This window comes from Struthio camelus, chromosome 15 (assembly GCF_040807025.1).
Source record: "Struthio camelus isolate bStrCam1 chromosome 15, bStrCam1.hap1, whole genome shotgun sequence".
Taxonomy (NCBI): Eukaryota; Metazoa; Chordata; class Aves; order Struthioniformes; family Struthionidae; genus Struthio; species Struthio camelus.
The window spans coordinates 8,877,622-8,897,079 of record NC_090956.1 but is presented as its reverse complement, the minus strand read 5'-3'; the positions used below and the strand labels follow the sequence as shown (position 1 = coordinate 8,897,079).

The following is a 19,458-nucleotide window of genomic DNA, read 5'->3' as shown; positions in this document are numbered from 1 at the left end:
ACCATGGCGTCATCATGGACTGCTCTGATTGGTCGCCTCCCCCCCCCCCCCCCCCCCCCCCAGGAATAAACCCCCCAGGAATAGAGATTGTGGGAGAACGTTGGTATGTGGACATCCAACGCCACATAGAAGCAGAGTAGTAGAGGTGGGATTATCGCACGTTGTCCCACTGTTGAGGGCTGCTGTCCAAGAGCGCAGCTCTGAGGCTGGTCGGGGGGGGCTGAGTCGCATTCCCCTAGGCCTGACTGTATTGGCTCACTTGAGCGATAACTGGGGGTAGGCCTCGGTTAACTCTGTGTTTGTGTGTAGGCGAAGCTTTTTATGACGCAGCCTATTCCTTGCTTGGTCCACTAAGTGACTGAGCTGAGCTTAGCAGTGTCACATTGTCTCGTGTTCCTTTTCCTCCTGTGACACAGATTGGTGGCAAATGCAGACATTCATATCATTTTGAGACTCAGTGCATCTTTGTCAGCTCTTCTCACCTTCTCTGTGTCACTGTTTAAGACCAAATTGCAGTGTGGAAACTAAATGGATTTTGATACCAAAATATGGTAATCACAGACACATGCAATTTTACAAATTACATGACGTCCCTGATCTGTGGGAGAGGCGGCACAATCCAGGAGAGAAGCTGGGCAAGTTAACGTAGTGGTTTCTGCCTCGTCCAGCTTCCTTGCCGTTTTGGGAATCCAGAGATGACCTGGATCCTGATGCAGGGCTGTGGGTTCCCTGGAGTCTCTCTGGTTCCCCCCTCGTATTGTTTAGCTTCCTTAATTATAGGCCTAGGTAGAGAATACCTTGATGGTGACTGATCTGTTCAGACTGCACAGATTTGCTGTTGCCATTGTTGGCACTCACAGTCTGCTTATTCTGGACAATTCTGGGCACGTTTGCACTTCTTGATGAGCAACAGGTTGTTTGCAAAGTCTATTTATTTCCTTGAGCGCACAAAACTGTTCAGGATTTGTCCTGTTGTTTGGAACAAGAAGTTGGCTATAGTCTGCTTCTACTCGGCCAGCAAAAAACCCCAAGCTTAATGGAGCTATCGCAGCTTACATAGGCTGTAAGCGAATGTAGCAGTGAATACCCTCCCACTGCTCCCAGCTAGGTGCAACTCTATGTTATTTAGTGCTTCAGTCTGGACGGCTGCTGTTCAGGGGCACGATGGCCTCCACCAGTCAGTTGCCTGATGGGCACCAGGTGCTGTGGTGGGCTGCTAGTCTCAAGAGAGGGGGAGGGCACCATAGCACAGCAAGGACGTCCGCCCAGCTGGAGCTCTAGGGGAGGATGCTGCTGCCCTGGCGTGGGCCAGCAGAGCCTGAGGCCTCTTCCTCAGCTGAAGCTGGGGTGCTTCAAATACTGCAGCTGGTTGCCCAGAGAGGTTATGCAATCTGCATCCTTGGTTGTGCTCAAAACTCGAATGGGCGCGGTCCTGCGCAGCCTGATCAAATTAGACCTGCAGGGGTTGGCCTAAGTGACCTCTGGAGGTCCCTTCCACCCCAAATTATTCTATGGTTCTATGCGTCATTCAGTAAATAATGACTAAGCACTTGCACATTATGGTAATTTTTGTAGCATTCTTTACAGATCATTAGTCCACTGAAGCAGTGTATTACAAGGAAGATTGTCAGGGTTTCCAGACACTAAATGTCTGCCCTGAAGTATTTTGTGGGAGAGCCAGTTTGAATTGCTATTTGTACTTTGGCTGAGGAGGACAACTCAGGAGTTGGAAAGCCACTATTTACACAGTGCCCTTGATGAAGAACTGCCTAACACTTTAAGAAGGACAGATTACTGAGGCTGTTGTTATAAAATACAGAGTTTAAATGCTTGTGGCAGTGTATTATTGGCAGGACTTACTGCAAACAAAGAGGCCTTATTCAAATATTAAGCCAAAAACAGCACATGACATCAAGCAGTAAATACAGTATCAGATGAGAAATGTGAAAGGTAGCCCTTCTCTGAACACTGTCATCTCTAACAGACACAGGACATGTGCGTTTCAATGGAATGACAAGGGCTACTTTCAAGGTAGCACTTTGTAAAAGTGCTGCTTTTTTGTTTTGGACAGGTCAAAAGGGATTTCATGAAAAGCATTTATTTTCTGATAAGTTACTTTTATTTTTCAAAATTGTTTCAATTTGCAGTAAATTTTCCATATTTTAGCCATCACAATGATATTATATTTTGATATTAATCTGTTTTTTAATTAACTGTTTCAGAAGGCAAATATTTAGTAGCCAGACATTTTATAATTTACCTTTTGTTCACTTAAACCCAGCTTTCTACAGTAAAATAGGTGAGACTTGGCAATGCAGGGAAAATGCAAAATTAATTATAAAGCTCATTGTATAGAATCAGTTTGACTGTTGAACATGTAAACACCAAATACTAAAAGAAAAACCATAATCTGACTTTTGATGCGATGCAGAGAAAAGACAATCCTAATAATTGTCTAAAAATACATGATAAAGCTATTATATTTATTTGGACAAAATGCTGTGCCAGAGTAACGCAAAAACCTATTCATGGGAATGAATGCAAACACAAATGTTATTTATGACACTTGCAACAACTTATACATATAAAACAAATTTATAATCACATACTGGAAAAATTAACAGGTTCTTTAAACAGTAAAGCATCTTAAAGAATCTTAATTCACATTTGGACTTGGAAACAGTGCTTTCCTTGGCATTAAAATAACAAATATATTATTTAAGTACGTGCAAACATTCATTTTACTTCTACAAGTACAGCACTTGAGACCACACCACACTATTCTTCATATAAAAATAACTTCATACACAGTCACACACACACACACACACGCATACACAGTAGAAACAATTGTAAACTACTGCCAGGGAGAAACTTGGTACACCCTCCTGAAGCTAGTGGGAGAGGAAGCTTTCCCAGCACTTCTCAAGGAGTGGATTTTTAAAGACTAATTCCACATCACAGTAACTAAAATTTAAGCAAGACAGAAACAAAGCGTTTCTGAGAATAAAACATTATTTCTTGTTGGAAGAAGGGATGAAATCAATCACTTAGTATAAACACAGAGTGGAGCCCCATTCTGAACCCACGTTAGTATACCCTGGCAAAATTCCACTAATATTAACAAAGTTGTTTTGCATTCCTACCAGTGTGAAGTCAGAATCTATTTAAGACCCCTGCTTGTCTTTTGCTCTATGAAAGCATCATTTTTAATCAGCTGGAACATAGCCTAATTCCTCAAAAGTGTCTGGTCCCTTCCAACTTCATTAGTTAGGCACCTGTATGCCTTGATTATCAGGGGCTTCAGTTAGAGGGAGACAAAACATGATTTAGCTGCCTTTGGTCTGACAATTTAGAATGAGACCTTGTCATTTTTATTCGAACGGAATAGGACCGTACGCCCTGTACGGTCCCACTGAAACCAGTAGTTCCATTTGCTGAATAAGGTACCACTCACTGTGAGCAAAGATAGCAGAAATTGGCCCTTACTGGTAACTGCACCCTAAGCTGAGCTGTAGAGAAGTTTGTGTGTATATGCATGTATGTAATTTTACTGGTGCAAGCAAGAGCAGCAGGACCAAATTACGTGCTTATATAAGCAGGACACGTGAGCAAAGTGCATTAACGTTTGTACGATCGGGACCAGTTACGTTTGCTGGGCGAATCACTGGAACTTCCTGTAATTCAGTTATATTGAAATGACTCTTAAAACCTTCATTCCTGCTCAAAGATGAAGGTAAGTGTAGTGTGCAAGATGCCTGAGTATGTGAGAAATGTAGTGAAGGGAACTGTAATATTTATAAAGAATAAAATAAATGTAGTGAGCATCTGCAAAGAACTTCACATTCATATAGTTTTCTAGCAGCTATGGTAAAGGGTCAGAAATACATTGTGGCTACAATGCCTGTCTGCCATGACAAAACAAGCAGTTCTATCAAGTCACATTTTACTAATGATGTAGTAGAAGAAAGCAGCATTTAAATTACCCCATTACAAATTCCAGTTCTAATGTAAAATACATTAGGAGCACAAAAGGGTTGTCTCTTTCTTTCCAGGCAGTACACGTTTAGGGTTTGTTTCTTTCTGAATTATACTGACTACTGTTTGTTTGCAAGATGTAAACAGTGAGAACTTAACAATTAACAGCATTTCTGTCCAGTTCTTGTTCTTCACTGACCATCAAAGGGGTGGTTTTAGAAAGTTCTGTTTTTTCTTTACTCTCCTCATCTTCTAGATCCATTGATCTTGCAGGGTCTTCCTCAGAAGTATCATGCGTATTGACCCTAGATGCTTCAGTTGCATTTCCTCTGACTGTAATGTGCTCCCATCCACCCTATAAAAGAATGATAAAGAAATATAATAAAAAAAAATCATGCTGCAATTACAGTATTTGATATGATGCTTTGTATACACTGCTAGTTTTATACTATTTGTTCTTTGTAAGGAAAATAATTCTGATCTGGCCTGAATCAGAAAAAAGACTCCTTGTAAAACAAAATGAAAAACATGACAGCCTGTGTAATTCCCAAAGAACCAACATGCATATTCACCTCGTCTTTTAAAATTCACGTGCAGACCTCAACAGTGCAATTTGCTGTTTTTTTTTCTGACCGGAACACCTAAAAGGGGTGAGTGTAAGGGTCCTTGGATACCCCCCCCCACCTCCAGCGGTTTGGCTGCCTGGGCTTAGAGCCAGCTTGGTGCAGCTGAGGGCCCTGGTGACCTGGAGAGAGGCTCCCAGGCAGCTCTGCTAGGCGACTGCAGCCAGGGCTGACCTCCCTTCCCTTCCCTTCCCGAAGGAGCTGTTTTAAGCTTGGCCTTGCTCCTGCTGTGTCGCAGCCGTGCCTGTGCCTAGCCATGGGCCTCACTGATCCAGCCCCACAGACGGACCTCCCGGCCTCACCTCAGACCTGCCTCGTGGTCACGGACTTGTCTGATGATCCGGGCTCTGGGCTGCCCCACGGGCCTGCCGCACTTGGGGGCTATGGGACAAACCCTTACTGGCGCTGCCCCTGCCCTGCCAGCCTTGTTACCGTGCTCAGCTCCCGGCTCCCTGTCCCTTAGGGAGCAGCCAGCCTTTGCTGCTCCCTGACAGTGAGATACATGGAAGAGAAAGCTTGAGGGTGATTTTTTGTTGGGTGGGGTCAGGCATTCACCCAAAGCCAGGGGAGTTTTTCCGCCAATTTAGAAGGGGCCAGAACGTTGAAATAACCTTTCTCAAAACACTGAGGGTAATACAGAGCAACAACGAGGGATGATCATGTGCAGAATAGGAAGGAATCTCCTGTTTTGAAATGCTACTTTATTTTTTCCACTACAACAATTACCTCGTCAAAATGAATACTTACTGAATATCAGTTAACTTTCTCCTACCAATTTTAAGTTTTCCACGTTCAGAACTCTGTAACCATTATAAAAGAGCTAAAGTTTAGTAAAATGCAAATAAGTGACTTTGCAGTTATAACTGAATAATCCATTATATCAAGTTAAAAAAGGCAGTAAAACTGAAGAACGGGTCCATTTCCTGCAGGTATATGCAAGCTTTAGAAAGCTCACCTGCTGAAGCAGGATGGTACCTTCCTTTCAAAGGCGGTGCCCATTAATCTCCCAACTGGTAGCTGGATACCAACTCTAAAGCAACGTTATGCCCCCAGCACTTACCCCAATACCATAGTCCCACGCAAGCCCCTTAGGTTCCATGGGCTGAACACCAGTCCGATGGCAGACTGTCCCACAGCTCAGACTGTGACTTCCTTGCACCTTGTCAGCTATCACCCAGACCTTAAGAAAGCAAAAAGAGGCAATCAAATGTATTCTACAGGCTGTTCTTCCCCAAAATTAAAGTTCTTAAAATCAGTCTTGATCCTTGCATAGAGCAATATGCTGAATTCAGTCAGAGCAATCAAAACAAAGAACTAGATGCTGGAGCTGTAGTGAAAACATTGCTAAACAGTAAGACTTTGCACGAAAGATTTACTTTTTTTTTTAAACAAGTGTGTTTACAGCAAAAGGCTGGCTGTATCACTATTCATTGGCCTAATTTTGTGCTACTATCAGGATTCCAGCATTTAAACGATCACCTTGTGGAATAAATAAAACTAAACAAAAAAACCAAAAAAACTAGAGTTTCTGAAGAACATTTAATTAAATGACAAAAATATGTTAAACATAATGTTTAGTAAACTAGTAAGATATAAGAAAGCCTAATACATACCTGGTCCAGAGGCCCTACAGACATTTTACGGATATTATTTGAAACATGATCCCAAGTAGATCCTTGAGGGTAGCTTGGTGTAATACCTTGCCGATACCAAAGGTTGCCTATAAAATAAACAGTCTTGAATTGTAATTCAGGATGACTACTTATGTAACGTACTAGTAAACAACATAAGAGATCAATAATTAATACTTGTCATGTTCTGTGGTAACACATTATGGATCTGAGTAATGTGTTAACGTGAAGGAAGATATAGTTTCCTACTTTGGAAGTTATATTTCTACAGATAATTCTTTCTAACTTTCCTGAAAAATAGCAGATACTCTATTTTGTAACATTTCTTGGGGGAAAGTGTTTCTATAAAGAACTATGCATTAGAGAAGTAAAACAAATAAAATGGAGATCTCTGAAGAACACCAGAGTTCAAGGCTTTTTTCTTTTACAAAAGGACCCTTCGTAATTTGTCTTGCAACGACAGTGTAATTTTAGATTCTGCCAAAGGAAGGTATTCTTCTCCAGTTTTGTACTTTCTAGGATTTCAGACAAAAAAAAATCCTTCCATGCAATTCTCTTCTTTGAGATTCATCTTCATTAGATTTTTTTTCCCCCAAAAAAGCGCACAGATGCTGGATTGTTATTTAAGGCACCAAATATATCAAACTACAAGTCTTCAAAAGCAGTAATTAAGCAGGCTGCCTACTCCGTCTCTTTGAATATGAAATATTATTCCTCTTGGAGCAACAACAAACTGTCCAAGCAGATGACCTAAGACTCTCCTTTTAAATCAGTCTGATCTTTGCTTAATTTTTTTTTTCTGAGTGCCTGTAACAAAGATAAATAATTTTTAAAAAATCCTCACCATTTTTATCCAACACAAACACAGATGTTCGTCCTACTGAGACTTGTTTTAACTTTTGTTTCTGAGGCGAAGGAATATGGTACCAACAGTCACCTGAAAGTCAAAAATACTTGAGTAAAACATTGAGCAAACAGAATTATGTTATGAGATTTCTCAGGAAGGTCTGCAGTTGATACATGTAGGAGTGCACAAAACTGGTGAAGGACATTATACTTGATATATTTTTACTAGCTGGTCTTTACAGACACATACACTGTTTTTAAACATCACACAGTGAAGAGCAGATTAACTGCTCTAATTAGCATGATTATTATTCATACACACTGTTTTGCATGCTTATTGGAAAGGCCTGTGCTAAACATGTCTTTTTCAGACATGGTAGCATAGCAGTTTGCACAATGTGTAAGAGGAAGATTGTACCAAAAAAAGTTAACATTTCCTAGCTAGCAGGAGAGATCTGTGCAAAAAGGAGATAATTTTTTTGAAGTACTGAGAAAAACAGCACAAAGTCCTCTTCTATCTGGTGTCTGCTCCCTTGCAAATTGAATAAGTAATAGTTACTGGAATTCAAAGAAATTTGGGCTATCTTGACAACTCCAGTTTTTTTTTTTTTTTTAAGCAATTGAAATTGTGGGAACCAGTGAATATCAGCATTGCCACAGCAGAAGGGCTTTACTTGTCTGACAGAGAGTATGGGGAGAACTGGCGGATGCTACGTTAACAAGATTCTCTCCCAGCTCTTCTGAAGACAGAAAAATACAGCTGAGTGATGTGAGAAGGATAGTGGAAGTACCAAAGAAGGCAATCATCTCCTTTTCAACTACATGTACAGAATCTGCTTTTATAAATCAATGACTTCCATTTCCTCTTCTGGTTCTCTAGCGTGACCTTTCTGTGGAAATTTGAGCTCAGGAATTTAAGGACAAAGAGGGAGCAGGAGATGGGAAAACACTTCTGCATATATGAATCTGTAAAAATGAAAAAAAAAAAAATCACTCCATGGATTTGAATATTTTAAATTTCCTAGTACAGCTGCATGTAAGCAATGAAATGCAGCTATTTAGCTGCATCAGGTTAATGAGCTCTGCTGTAATGACAGGTTCCAGTTTACAAGTACTGACCTGCAGGTTTTTTTGGAGCTACAGAACCTCGATAGAATGCAGAACCATCTCTAGCAATAGCCCACACTTGGTAAAATGCTCCAATTGAGACGGAAATGAACGGCTGATCTGTTCCCACATGAAGCCAGGATGTTCCCTAACAAATCATGGAAAACAAATTGTGAAACAGTGGTTAAAAACTCCATGACAAAACATTGTTCATTATTACCAAACAGGAAAAATCCTAGACGGTGAAAAAGATTCTGAAAAATAATTTTTATATACCTTTGTGACTGAACAGAAACAAGGGGTCTGATCCTCAAAGATATGTGGGTGTTTACTTCTCTTTGAGATTAATATCTGTGCTGAACTATAGCAGGGCCTTTTCTGTTGAAATCACTGGAATTTAAGCACCTACATGTCTCTAAACAGCTGGGCTAGAGACTGTTTTAAATAACCTCATTTTTGTTTATACAGAACAACAGTCCTACCAAAGCCTGCCAGCATGGGGGGTTCAGATTCCAGACGCAGAATGTTGCACTGCTGTACAGAGCTGTACTACTGTAACAAATCTGACAGGAAGGAAAAAAAAAATCTCTAGAATTTTTCAATTTTTTATGTTTTTTTCTCCATTTAAGTATATTATTTTTTTTTCCTGTTGTAAATATGGCTTAAAATTAGTGCATATCAACCTTAATTTGGTGTTCCAACATATGCTTATTATTATTAGGAAAGAACTATTGCTATTGAAGTTACTGTGACCATATGCATCTTTCTGCATATTTTACTGGACATTAACTCGCTATTTCTGTCGTAGTTCATAAAAAAGACAACTCTACAGGAACATCTAGGCCTACCTGTCTTTTAAGAAGAGTCAATTCCAAGCACCTCCCCACACATATACAATCAATGAACATATTCCTATCGATACCAGTGGATATTAGATTTGGGTCATAGTTTAGATAAGCTCTATCCCTGGGCAGTTTATTTAAATGGAAAATACACATTATCAACAGTTCAAAAAAGAAAAAAGGAAGGAACTAAGCTATAAGGGCGGAAAGTGGGAATAAAAGAAATGTGTTTATCCAGGTGATACAAGGGATGAGAGAAGTTACTGCAAATAAAGTGGCACAAGCTAAGGTAGATTATACAAGAGAAGCGATATTGTAAGAAACGTATGCAGAAAATCATATTACAGGTGATGGATGAGGATTTTTCAAATCCCTTACAGATAAAGGAAAAAAACTAACAAGGTGCTTTGAGAGAGGACACACACTGCATGATGTGTTCACGTACTCAAATAATTACATTTAATAGACAAATAAGGCAATGAAAATAAACAGAGAGCCTTACAGCTGGATTTTGCTGTGTCACTCCAAGCCTGCAGAGCACGTCTCCTTTGTCACTGATTGCCCACAGTGCTACTGATTCTTCATCATCTGCATCTGAACTGGGAATTATGGAGATGTCCCATAGGGTAACAGGAGGCACTTCCAGCCACGGCCCATTGGTGACTATCTTACATTTTCTGAAGCACAAAAACCCCAAACCCATCAAGAAGCATGCTCTTTCTACAACTGAATTTACTCCCTTCTCCAGTGCAAACAATGTCCAAGGCCTCTCATTAATTAGGTATTATAAAAATTCATATTTTTAGTTCAAAAGAGGCTTACAACAATCAGACTCATTTTTGGAGTCAAGTTTTATTAAATTTCTGACAAATACTACATCTGTTCTGATTTCACAAAGTCTGTCTTCTTAAAAGTTACTTTCTAAAAGCAAGGCCCCTGAAGAAGCCTGCAGCTTGTGCTGCGCTGCTTCCTATCTTTAGATCTAAAGATTGGCATTGCCAATTGGATTGCCATTGCCATTGGACTGCCACTGGCAGCAGCTGGGTAATGCATGTTTGACCCCCAGCTGAGAACTCCACTGCAGAGGGAAGAATTCCACACCTGGTTCATTCCTTAAGGGAGTCATTTTACAATTTATTTTTTAGTGGGGACTGTTAGAAAGCAAACAAAGCATTCCGAACTAAGCAGGGATATGGAAGCTCTACATTAAAGGGTTGGAGGTGGGTCGTTCTGGGAATCAATACATTTTTCTATGGAAACAGCAACAAAATAGTGCTTTTTCTTTTTAGGGAAAATATATTAGAATCTATCATCAGAATAGTTATTTCTATGTATAAAGATTGTCCTACAGACTCGGGAATTCCTCCCTTTTTCAGTTCTGAAAAACTGAAGCTGAGGCTGAACTGAACTGAATCCAGCCCTGAGCTGTTTCCTCTTTGTTTTCAATTTTAAACCAATAGTTAAAACAAGAGAAATGTTTAGGCTTGAGGGTATTTCTCTAGTTGCATATTTTACTTTCAAGTCACCATTTAGACTGATTGGATACCATTTATTTTGTTGTACATCCTGGAACAATAACGGTTTGATGCTCCAGGGCCTTACTTATAAGACATTGTACAAGGGCCAAAACACTAGCTTTGTAACCACTGTAGAACAGTGTGTAACTGTAGATTCACAGCAATTTATTAGCATAGTTATTAGATACTCCAGTACAAGAAAGCACAGAAAAGCCAGAAAAACAGTGAATGCACAGACTTTCCCTGCTTAACAGAATATGGTGGTGATTCGCTATTTTCCCTAGTTCCATCTGAATACAGTGTACTGTGATTTAAATGTGGTTGGGATTATCTGTGGCCTAGTACATGGTATGTGGAATTTACAGGTTAAAACTATTAATATAAAAGGTGACCAGTTGTTACAAGTGACCTAGTAAGTAGTAATATATCTAGACTCTACCACACAGTAATCATTTCCCATAAGGAAAGCCTGATACAGAGTATAACTAGCTAGCTTTTATCTACAGATCTCACAAAATCAAATAGGATATCCATCTGTTAGGGCTTAATATGAAAACCTTATGGTTTTCATTTTAATAATGCTTTGTGTTAAAGATCATGAGGTTCTCTATTGGAGAGGGATCATTTACCGCACGTTTCTTTGCTATTGCTCTTGTTGCTTGTGTGAAAAGATCTTCCCCTCAGGCCTAAAGGAGACTTTAAGGAACAGTTGGTGTTAAGAGTTCTGCACTTGTATTTTTATCTTACTTCCTTACCTTGCCCAGCGCCTCCGTCGGACAAAGTCTTTCATTGTCTTGTGACCATGGTAGGACCTGCCAAAACAGATTTAAATACAGGTTCCGACTTCAGTGGCAGCCTGAGAGAGCTGTCATGGATCTGCCCCTCAGACACACCCTCGGACTTTGTAATACTTGAAACTATATAGTTTGCTAAGTTCTCCTTGCTGCTCTACCTCCCCAGCAAACTCCAGTGTTAGCGTCCCCACATACAGGAAGAAATCATGGCACACCTCCCCTGCTAAAGCATGGCTAACATGCAAAAAAACAGCAAACTAGAAGAAAGGACTTAAATATGCCGTTTGCCTGCTAGGCTTTTAAGTAGAAGAAGGTATTTGCTTACGCTGGAAAGTCTGCTGCATACTGCCAGCCTTCACGATCAGTTCCACCTGATGTATTAAAATCAATATACCAGTCGGATACCTATTGCCAAAAGATAGTTTCAATAAGAAACAGAAAAAAACTAATGTATAATAAAAATAACCTCTTTCAGTATTTCCTCTCTACCATTTGGATTGCAACAGCTTGCTAGAAACGTTCTAATACTTACAATATAAATTCATACAAAGGTTCCCAAGTCTGGCTTTTTAGAAATTCAGGGATACGATTAACAGACGTCTAAGTACAATTAAACAAAAGAATCCTACTCAATGCTTAACATTATTTTAACTATGGGAAATTACTGCTAATATATAAATGGGAAACCCATTGCAAACCCATGAAGAAAAATCCAGGTCATCTGAGACAAATGCTACGCCTTCCCTTGCTTTCTTAGTAAAGACTTTTAAAACGAAATTTACCCAAGACCACTGCGGTGAAGGAGGCTTTGTATTCATTTTTGTGCATTCCTGCAGGCCAGATGCATCACTCCACATGTATCTGTCTGTGGGCAGACCTCTGTGATGAAACAGTTTACAAGGAATGCAAGGTCATTTACAGCAACAGAGAATTTAAAAGGGGGAAAAAAAGCATACTCCTATTTTCCTAACACTTCCTATTTTCATATATGAAACAGCCTTCAGTCATTAATCTCTGTATTTATCATGTGAATGAGGAGGGTAGTGGGAAGCAATCTGTACAATTGCTTCCTATTACACCAAACTTGAAGTCAATGTTAAACTTTTCTCTGGAGAGTAACACTCCTATTAACAACTGGAAGGTGAGTCCTCAGTTTCTGACGTAGACACCCAGACATGTGAATAATTTTTGAATATTTCTGTTCAAATATAGTATTCAAAGACCCAATATATTTAGCACAATATATACGTGAATACATAGCTCCTAAAACAAACTTGTTCTATGACGTTTATACTGAAATATGTTGTAAACAGGCAAATTTTGTGCACTCACAAAACACAAATGTGTAATGCCTTGCTATAAATGCATTTTGAATGAATATTTACAGATCTAGGAAATTCAAAGAGTGTACATATTGCATCTCAGGTTAACAACAAACGCTGGAGAAGACTCAAGATAGAATTAGCTACAATAACTACTTTGAAAAGCTAGAACCCCTTGATGTTTCATTTGATGACAGTAAGAAACATGCTAAATAAATAGAGTAAATAACCTGCTGCTATATCCAGTTACTGGATTCCACCGTTGGTTCTCATAGATATAAACACATTTCACATCTGATTGCGTATAAATATTATCAGCGCTACTGGCCAGTCCTGCGAGAAATAAATCATTTGGATTATAACAAAGCTAAACCTTAAAGACACCGCATTTTGAATTCCAGTAGCCCCAATAACATTGATAGTTATCCTATTTCTCACTTCTAAGCAGAAAATATAAAGCTTTAGTACCAAGTCCTTCCTCATGTGTGACATGTCCACTGTATAATTCTACAAATCAGATAGATAGGCTAAACAAAGGACAGTAGTTTGAATAGTTGACACCAATCAAGAAGAAGAAATGTGTGCACCACAGCAAAACAATCATCCTTACCTTGAATGAAGCCACCCCCATATCCACCAGTATAAACCCAGGCTGTGTGATCATATCCTATGCCCCACACTATGCCTCGGTTATTGCACTCTATCAGTCGAAGATGACCTCCAATTTGACGCCAAAACCTGCCAGAGAAGAGACAGTATTTTACATTTATTCCATGCTACAGCTATCAGGAATGCATGCTTCCCCCCACATACACCTTAACTATCTTAAAGAAAGGCAACTCTAGTTGCTAATTTGTTCAACCTCTGTCCAATTAGTGGGTGAAGGCAGTTGCCAATTGAAAGTATTCTCTTTAAACAACTACTGAAAAGCAATCGGAAGGAACCTTTCCGCCTTCACTTTGAATTTTCAGGATTTGAAGTCTTGTTTTCATTTAATTTTGTGGCTTATGCTTTATATTTGTTTTCTTTATTAAAATACTAGTTATGATGGTCTTGCTAGTATTTTTACCTCTTAGCAGCCACCTGCCTCAGCATTAACTTCACCCCTTTTTTTTTTTTTTTAAAAACCTAGGACTCTTCTTTATCTAACAAGAAAATAAAATGATTTATAGATCTGCTAAGGAGCTTTGGAAATACAAGGAGTCATAGAGGATTTCTCGCTAGTCTTCTCCATCTCAGCAGGTTAATCCTTTCCTGGGGCTTTATGCAGCCAGCTGGCTATGGTACTTGTCTGGAGAAGACTGGGAAAACTAAAGTGACTGCACAGGAGTACTTTAGCTATGGCTATGATAAGAGAAGATCTAGGTCACAGATTCCCCCATGATTTGTGATTTTCCAGACGCTAGAGGTGCTCTACCCTGGAAGGAAAATTACTAAAGTATTCTCACATGTTATTTATGCAAAGACACGTTATGCAAGTAACTTGGAACTGGGGACACTGAAGCTCTGCCTTTAACCTACCAGTTCTGAGGCTGTTATTTCTGTGCCTGAAGAGCACGCAGGACTGTGTTTTCACAGTTGTAATGTTCAACTGTAAACAGGCTGCTCCTGGACTGTTGTAACTAGAGGATTCAGAATTGCACATTTCCTGACTCACATACTACTGAAAGCTCAAACTACCTTAGAATTCCAGTGATTAGGTTTAGTTTTAGTCTAAGCTGTCTCTTAATTTTGATAATTATTTCATTTAAGATGCAATCCTAAAAACCTTTCAAGTCATTCTTGTTGTGATCTCAAACAGAAAGGCTTTTGAAATCACATGAATAGCTCGGCATCTAAGAATTAAAATATGACCTAATTAACTTCTTCAGATACACTCATGAATATGAAGGCAGCCATTAACCTTGTCATGGACAGACATCTGCAGTGTACTAGAGATTCCAACAGCCTGTCAAAGCTACTGACTTGGCATGAAAGACCATCTTTGCTGGATTGCCTCCCATGCAGCAAAAATAGCTTCTGGAAGCTCTTACATTTGATCACATGGCATCAGGTGTGGTCCAGCCTCCAGTTCAGGACTTGGCTCACTAACAAAGATGTCTCCTTTACAAGTAACTGACCAAATGGCCTGGTGGGAAGGAGGGCCTTGAATGCGTCTGCTTTCGCAACAGGACATGCTCAGCAAAGCCAGCTACAAATCAAGGAAAAAGCAGAGAACTAGAAGGCTCCTTTTACAGTGTGAACAAACATTAAACAAAGATGCTCTAGTACTACAAAACAAAGCTTCACCTTTACAGGCTTTTGCAAATCAGCAAAGTAAATTAGCAGCTGTTTAGCTCGAAGGCATTGTAATTCAGTGTTTTAGAAATTATGAACAGAATCACTGGAATTACTGTGATTTACAATATCCGATCATTATGCAGTATCTTTCAGATGTTCCACTACTTCCACATAGGTATGCATGACTGTCTAAACATAAAAATCTCTACAGCCACCACAGAAAAACAGCTTTTTCTGAGCTACGACAGATAACAGTTCTACCAACAGAGAAGAAAAGACTAGCCGAATTAAATCCTAACTCATTCATAGCCTAATCTATACCCAGAGATTTCCAGAAGGAAAACAATTTTGATGTTACTATGGATAACTGCTGCATCAGGAAGTCTGCGAACTCTAGAGGAGACAGAAAACCTCAGGTGCCTCTACATAAACTCGAATAGGACTTTTTGAATACCCAATCCTATTGTCAAAATAGATAAGGACTCTAGATATTGTAAATGTAATGCTCAGATTTCAGAGACTAGGCTTTATGTTTTACTTCAAATATTGCCAGCCTGAAATGGAGAGTTCCCAGTATTACCCAGTCATGCATTTCTTGCTCTGTTGTGGCTGCTAGACGGATTGGCCAGCGCTGCTTCGTCCTTTCAGGTGTATACAGGGCAAAGGAGTGTTTAGCTTCATTCAGGACTTCAACTAGAATAGTGACTTCATTCAGGAACACATGGATATACTAGGACAAGAGAAAACATGTTTGTGACCAGGGCAAACTCAGATAAACCTTCCTCAGCACCAACATGTTTGCACTTGAGAACTCTGAACGCTCATTTCGTGCCAAGGAGAGCAATGAATCTCATTCATGAAGTGGGGCTAAATTTACAATCCTTCATTACCTCTTGTGTCATATTGCCAATATGCGTCAACCCAATTTGTGAAGACCCTGGGCAGCCAAGCATGGTTCTTTCTTCACAAACAGGAGCATTTTGTACTTCCAAAGGAATTCTTAATTAGTGCAAAGCTGGTGGTTTAAGTGATGTGGATGCTCGCTGACGGGAAATTTCTGACAGAGTGGTAACACAGCTTTAGTTAGAAAAGCTTTTAATTTGCTATTGCCCTAGACTACATTTGAGTTGGTTCCCAAAATTCAGAACAACAGCGTATCATAATTTGCCTCTATTTAGAAAATGTTGTTTTCCCTTCATAGGTTTTCCTCTGCCAAGTGCAGTTCTTCCAAGGGTTTCAAATGAACACACCTTTTTCTCCTCATGATACATGTAATAGATGAACAGGATGCTATCTCGCATTCCGTCACTCCCAGTGAACTGTTCAAGTGCAACTCGAACATCCATCCATTTCTGAGGCTTCCAATTTCTCCACCATTGCAAGGTCCCAGTTTTAACCCAAACTGACTGTAACACAAAACACAAATTTACAAGAATAGGTAAAGAAACTGTATGTCTCCTCTCCTTCCTCACAAGCATTATTTCTTACCAGAGCATTCAGAAAGTTGAACGCAAAATGAAAACTGGCAAAACTGGATTGTAAGGTATAAATAGCATGTGTACATCGGTATTACCATGGTACCTCTGCAGAGAATGCAATACCACACAGATACTAATTGAATCTGGTGTGTTCCTTGTTACCTTTAGCAAGGAAAATACCACAATTTCTGTCTGACTTCAAAGGCCTTTGACAGAATCCTTTTAAACTTGGATTAAAACTGTAGACTCCAAGTGTTTTATAATCAAATCAACTGCATATGTTATTTCGCAATTAGCAATGAAAAAACCTGAATGAATCTGAAGAGAGCCGCAGGAATCTTATCAAAGGGGCCTCGAAACAAAAGTGCTGCTATTTAAATACTATTATTGACATTACTATCATTGCCTTATTTATGCAAGTTATGTTAATCCCCTGATGGTCGCAAAGAGAAAAGCTCACCTATTTGAGTCAGTGTTTCAATTAAGAAGCCTCATCCTGTGGTAGAATAATTCATACTTGTTCCATTGTTCAAAAACCCTTCTCAAATGTCTGTGGATTTGAGGCTTCAGTGTATTTAAAAATGTGCTGCATTTTCTCCTGAACAAAACAGTCAAGGTAATGTTTTTACGTACAGATTGCTGCTCAAGGTTTGATAAGCTGCTAGTTTCCCACAGGGAGCCTGGACAGTGATATGCCAGGCTCTCACTTATAGGCAGAAATAACACATCTGTAAAGTTCTGCTGATGCCCGGTACTGACAGATATAAGTGCTTAGCAGAAACAAATAGGCATCCTCATTGCTTACCTGCTCAATAGCCTGTTCATAGTGCCTAAAATTCTCCAGTTCCCGCTTTGTTCTTTCACTGAGCTGTTGAAAAATCTGCTTTCGCCATGCTGCTGTCTGTGCTGGGGTGATAGACAGAGAAAGAGACTGCACAGAGGATGTTAAACCTAGAACAGAACCAAAAACAATGAACTCCAGTAAGCTCTGAATACGATTTTGTGAAACGGGCACTCAAGGGAAAACGTGATGTTGCTTTGAACACCGGACCAAATCAACCCAGTCTAATCTAATTTATCCAGTTAAAACTTTGGGATCAGCGTGTTATAGCTAGACTTCATAAATAATGAAGAGAAATGGGATCACTAGATAACTGTACAGAATCTTTCAAAGCTTTAACTATATAGTAGGGGGAGGTAGAATGTATGTCTTACAGATTTTGTGACTAAACTGCATGAACAGTTACACTGTTACTAAATACTGGGATGCCACAGTTCATGACAATTGGTCTATTTTGAAAACGTGATTCTGCTCCACTGCCCGTCAAGAATCTACGTTCTAACCTATGCAACTATCAGTGTGGCCTCACACTCGCAATGCCTCTTAAAGTAACTTCTCTATCTTACCCTTGTCAAAGTAGGAATGGTAGCAGCAAGGCAGCATTGTGGAATTCTGAATCTCTCAAGGGAGCCCTCTTAACTTCTGTCAGTTACTACCAACTGACAATATAGCTTTGTTTTGCCTGAAGTTCCAGTTTCAGTGCCATGAAAAACTAGCTGCATCTCCAGCATACTGATTATTTTGCATAATTCTGCCAGAAACTGAGAGAAAATATGCAGCTAAATGCAAGCAGCACTCTCCTCAAACAAGGAGTGTAACAACAAACCGCAGTAAAAGCAAATGGGTTCTAGGAAGTTTTGAGCTATGGGTATCTTATTTTGCTGTTTGAAAAAATCATCATCATTTTTCTTAAAGCAGCATAAATTGTGATTGGAACTTAGGGTCTGTTGCGGTGAGCGGAGAGTACCTGATGGAACAGTGAACCATTTCAATGGGCTGTGTGAGTCCACGTGACAGCCTCCCCCTGAGACCCAGGCCCACAGTGGGTGCTCATCAGCTCCATACTGTTCTTCAGCTCCCACGGAGAACATGCCCAGGGAAGACAGGCTGGATGTTTCTGCAAAGGTGCTGCCGGAGAGGACTGGGTGCTTTTGGGCCTCTTTTAAGTCAATGTTGGTCCACTGCAGTTCTGCAGAAGGATTCTGGTTGGTAGAAGATTTATGTTTTTCAAGACTGGCTTTCTCATTACTAGTCGAAGCAACGCTGGCTTCTCCTTGATCAGAGTCTAGGGGATCCACAGCCAAATTTGCACTTATTTCTGCTGTCTGGTGGCCTGCACCATTACCACTGTTGCTGGCTGCAGCTCCCAACACGGGAGTGTTGTTGGCAAGGTTCACAGATACACTTGGAAGCTCTGAATCAGAGGAAGTATCTGCATCACCCTGAATGATCGCATTTGTTTGGTTCTGAATATCATCAGTAAAGAAACAGCCAGCACTGAAAGACAAATTGATAATTAATTATCATTCAAAGCATTATAAATTAGCACAGGCCTGAGACCACAGACATACAGAGAGAGACACAGCCTTTCAGCTTTAGGAAAGAAACAGCAGGCTTCTTTTTTAAAGATCAAACTGTCATCAAGGTGAAACTGTCTAACATAACTCTGCACACCAGTCTAATAAATCCAAGACATAGGAAGATATTTCATTGATCTTTACAGACAATCAATAGTGTTGACTGCCTACAACTCTCAGGAAAATATTGAAACAACATCATATTTTCTGGATATCAAATAATAACTGGGACTTGTAAAGCCCATTAACTTTGTGATTTTTCTCTTAACTAGCATGTGCTTCTATTCAGAGCATTTTCTGACTCATAAGGTTAAACAAGTGGCTTCTGCAGCACTCCTAGCTTCACCTCTTGCACAGCCAACAGGTCAGCAGTCAGCAGGGAGTTGCTAATTTAACCTCTCTAGGAAAGAAAATGGGACAGTGACACTCAGGAGAAGGATAATCATTAAGCAGAGATTATATTCCTTCACAGGTAACGTTCTGTCCTATTAGAGACTGGTTCCTCATAGCAATAGTAAACACCAGAGAAATACGCTTTACTGTAAGGACGCAGTGAATTCCCAAGTGGGAATATCAGCTTCTACTCAAGTAGAACAGCTGCTACTCACAGTGAACTGTAATG

At 39.9% G+C, this 19,458-nt stretch overlaps 1 protein-coding gene across 5 annotated transcripts in view; it reads right to left on the bottom strand.

Annotated features, from left to right (window-relative positions):
* Positions 1–2,469: 2,469 nt before the first annotated feature.
* TECPR1 (tectonin beta-propeller repeat containing 1) overlaps positions 2,470–19,458 on the bottom strand; it is a 27,446-nt gene continuing 10,457 nt past the window's right edge. For 4 of the 5 annotated variants that reach the window (XM_068908809.1, XM_009683338.2, XM_068908810.1 and 1 more), the window contains exons 10-25: positions 18,227–18,756; positions 17,224–17,369; positions 16,191–16,346; positions 15,521–15,670; positions 14,694–14,851; positions 13,271–13,398; positions 12,891–12,993; positions 12,121–12,217; positions 11,664–11,743; positions 11,300–11,356; positions 9,530–9,704; positions 8,198–8,333; positions 7,077–7,169; positions 6,215–6,321; positions 5,662–5,781; positions 2,470–4,333 (exon numbers count right to left, since the gene is read on the bottom strand). In XM_068908809.1, coding sequence (XP_068764910.1) covers positions 4,133–4,333; positions 5,662–5,781; positions 6,215–6,321; positions 7,077–7,169; positions 8,198–8,333; positions 9,530–9,704; positions 11,300–11,356; positions 11,664–11,743; positions 12,121–12,217; positions 12,891–12,993; positions 13,271–13,398; positions 14,694–14,851; positions 15,521–15,670; positions 16,191–16,346; positions 17,224–17,369; positions 18,227–18,756 — 2,437 coding nt within the window. In that variant the 3' untranslated portion in view covers positions 2,470–4,132. The remainder of the gene's footprint in view (positions 4,334–5,661; positions 5,782–6,214; positions 6,322–7,076; positions 7,170–8,197; positions 8,334–9,529; positions 9,705–11,299; positions 11,357–11,663; positions 11,744–12,120; positions 12,218–12,890; positions 12,994–13,270; positions 13,399–14,693; positions 14,852–15,520; positions 15,671–16,190; positions 16,347–17,223; positions 17,370–18,226; positions 18,757–19,458) is intronic. The other variant, XR_011134737.1, reaches the window with a different exon arrangement.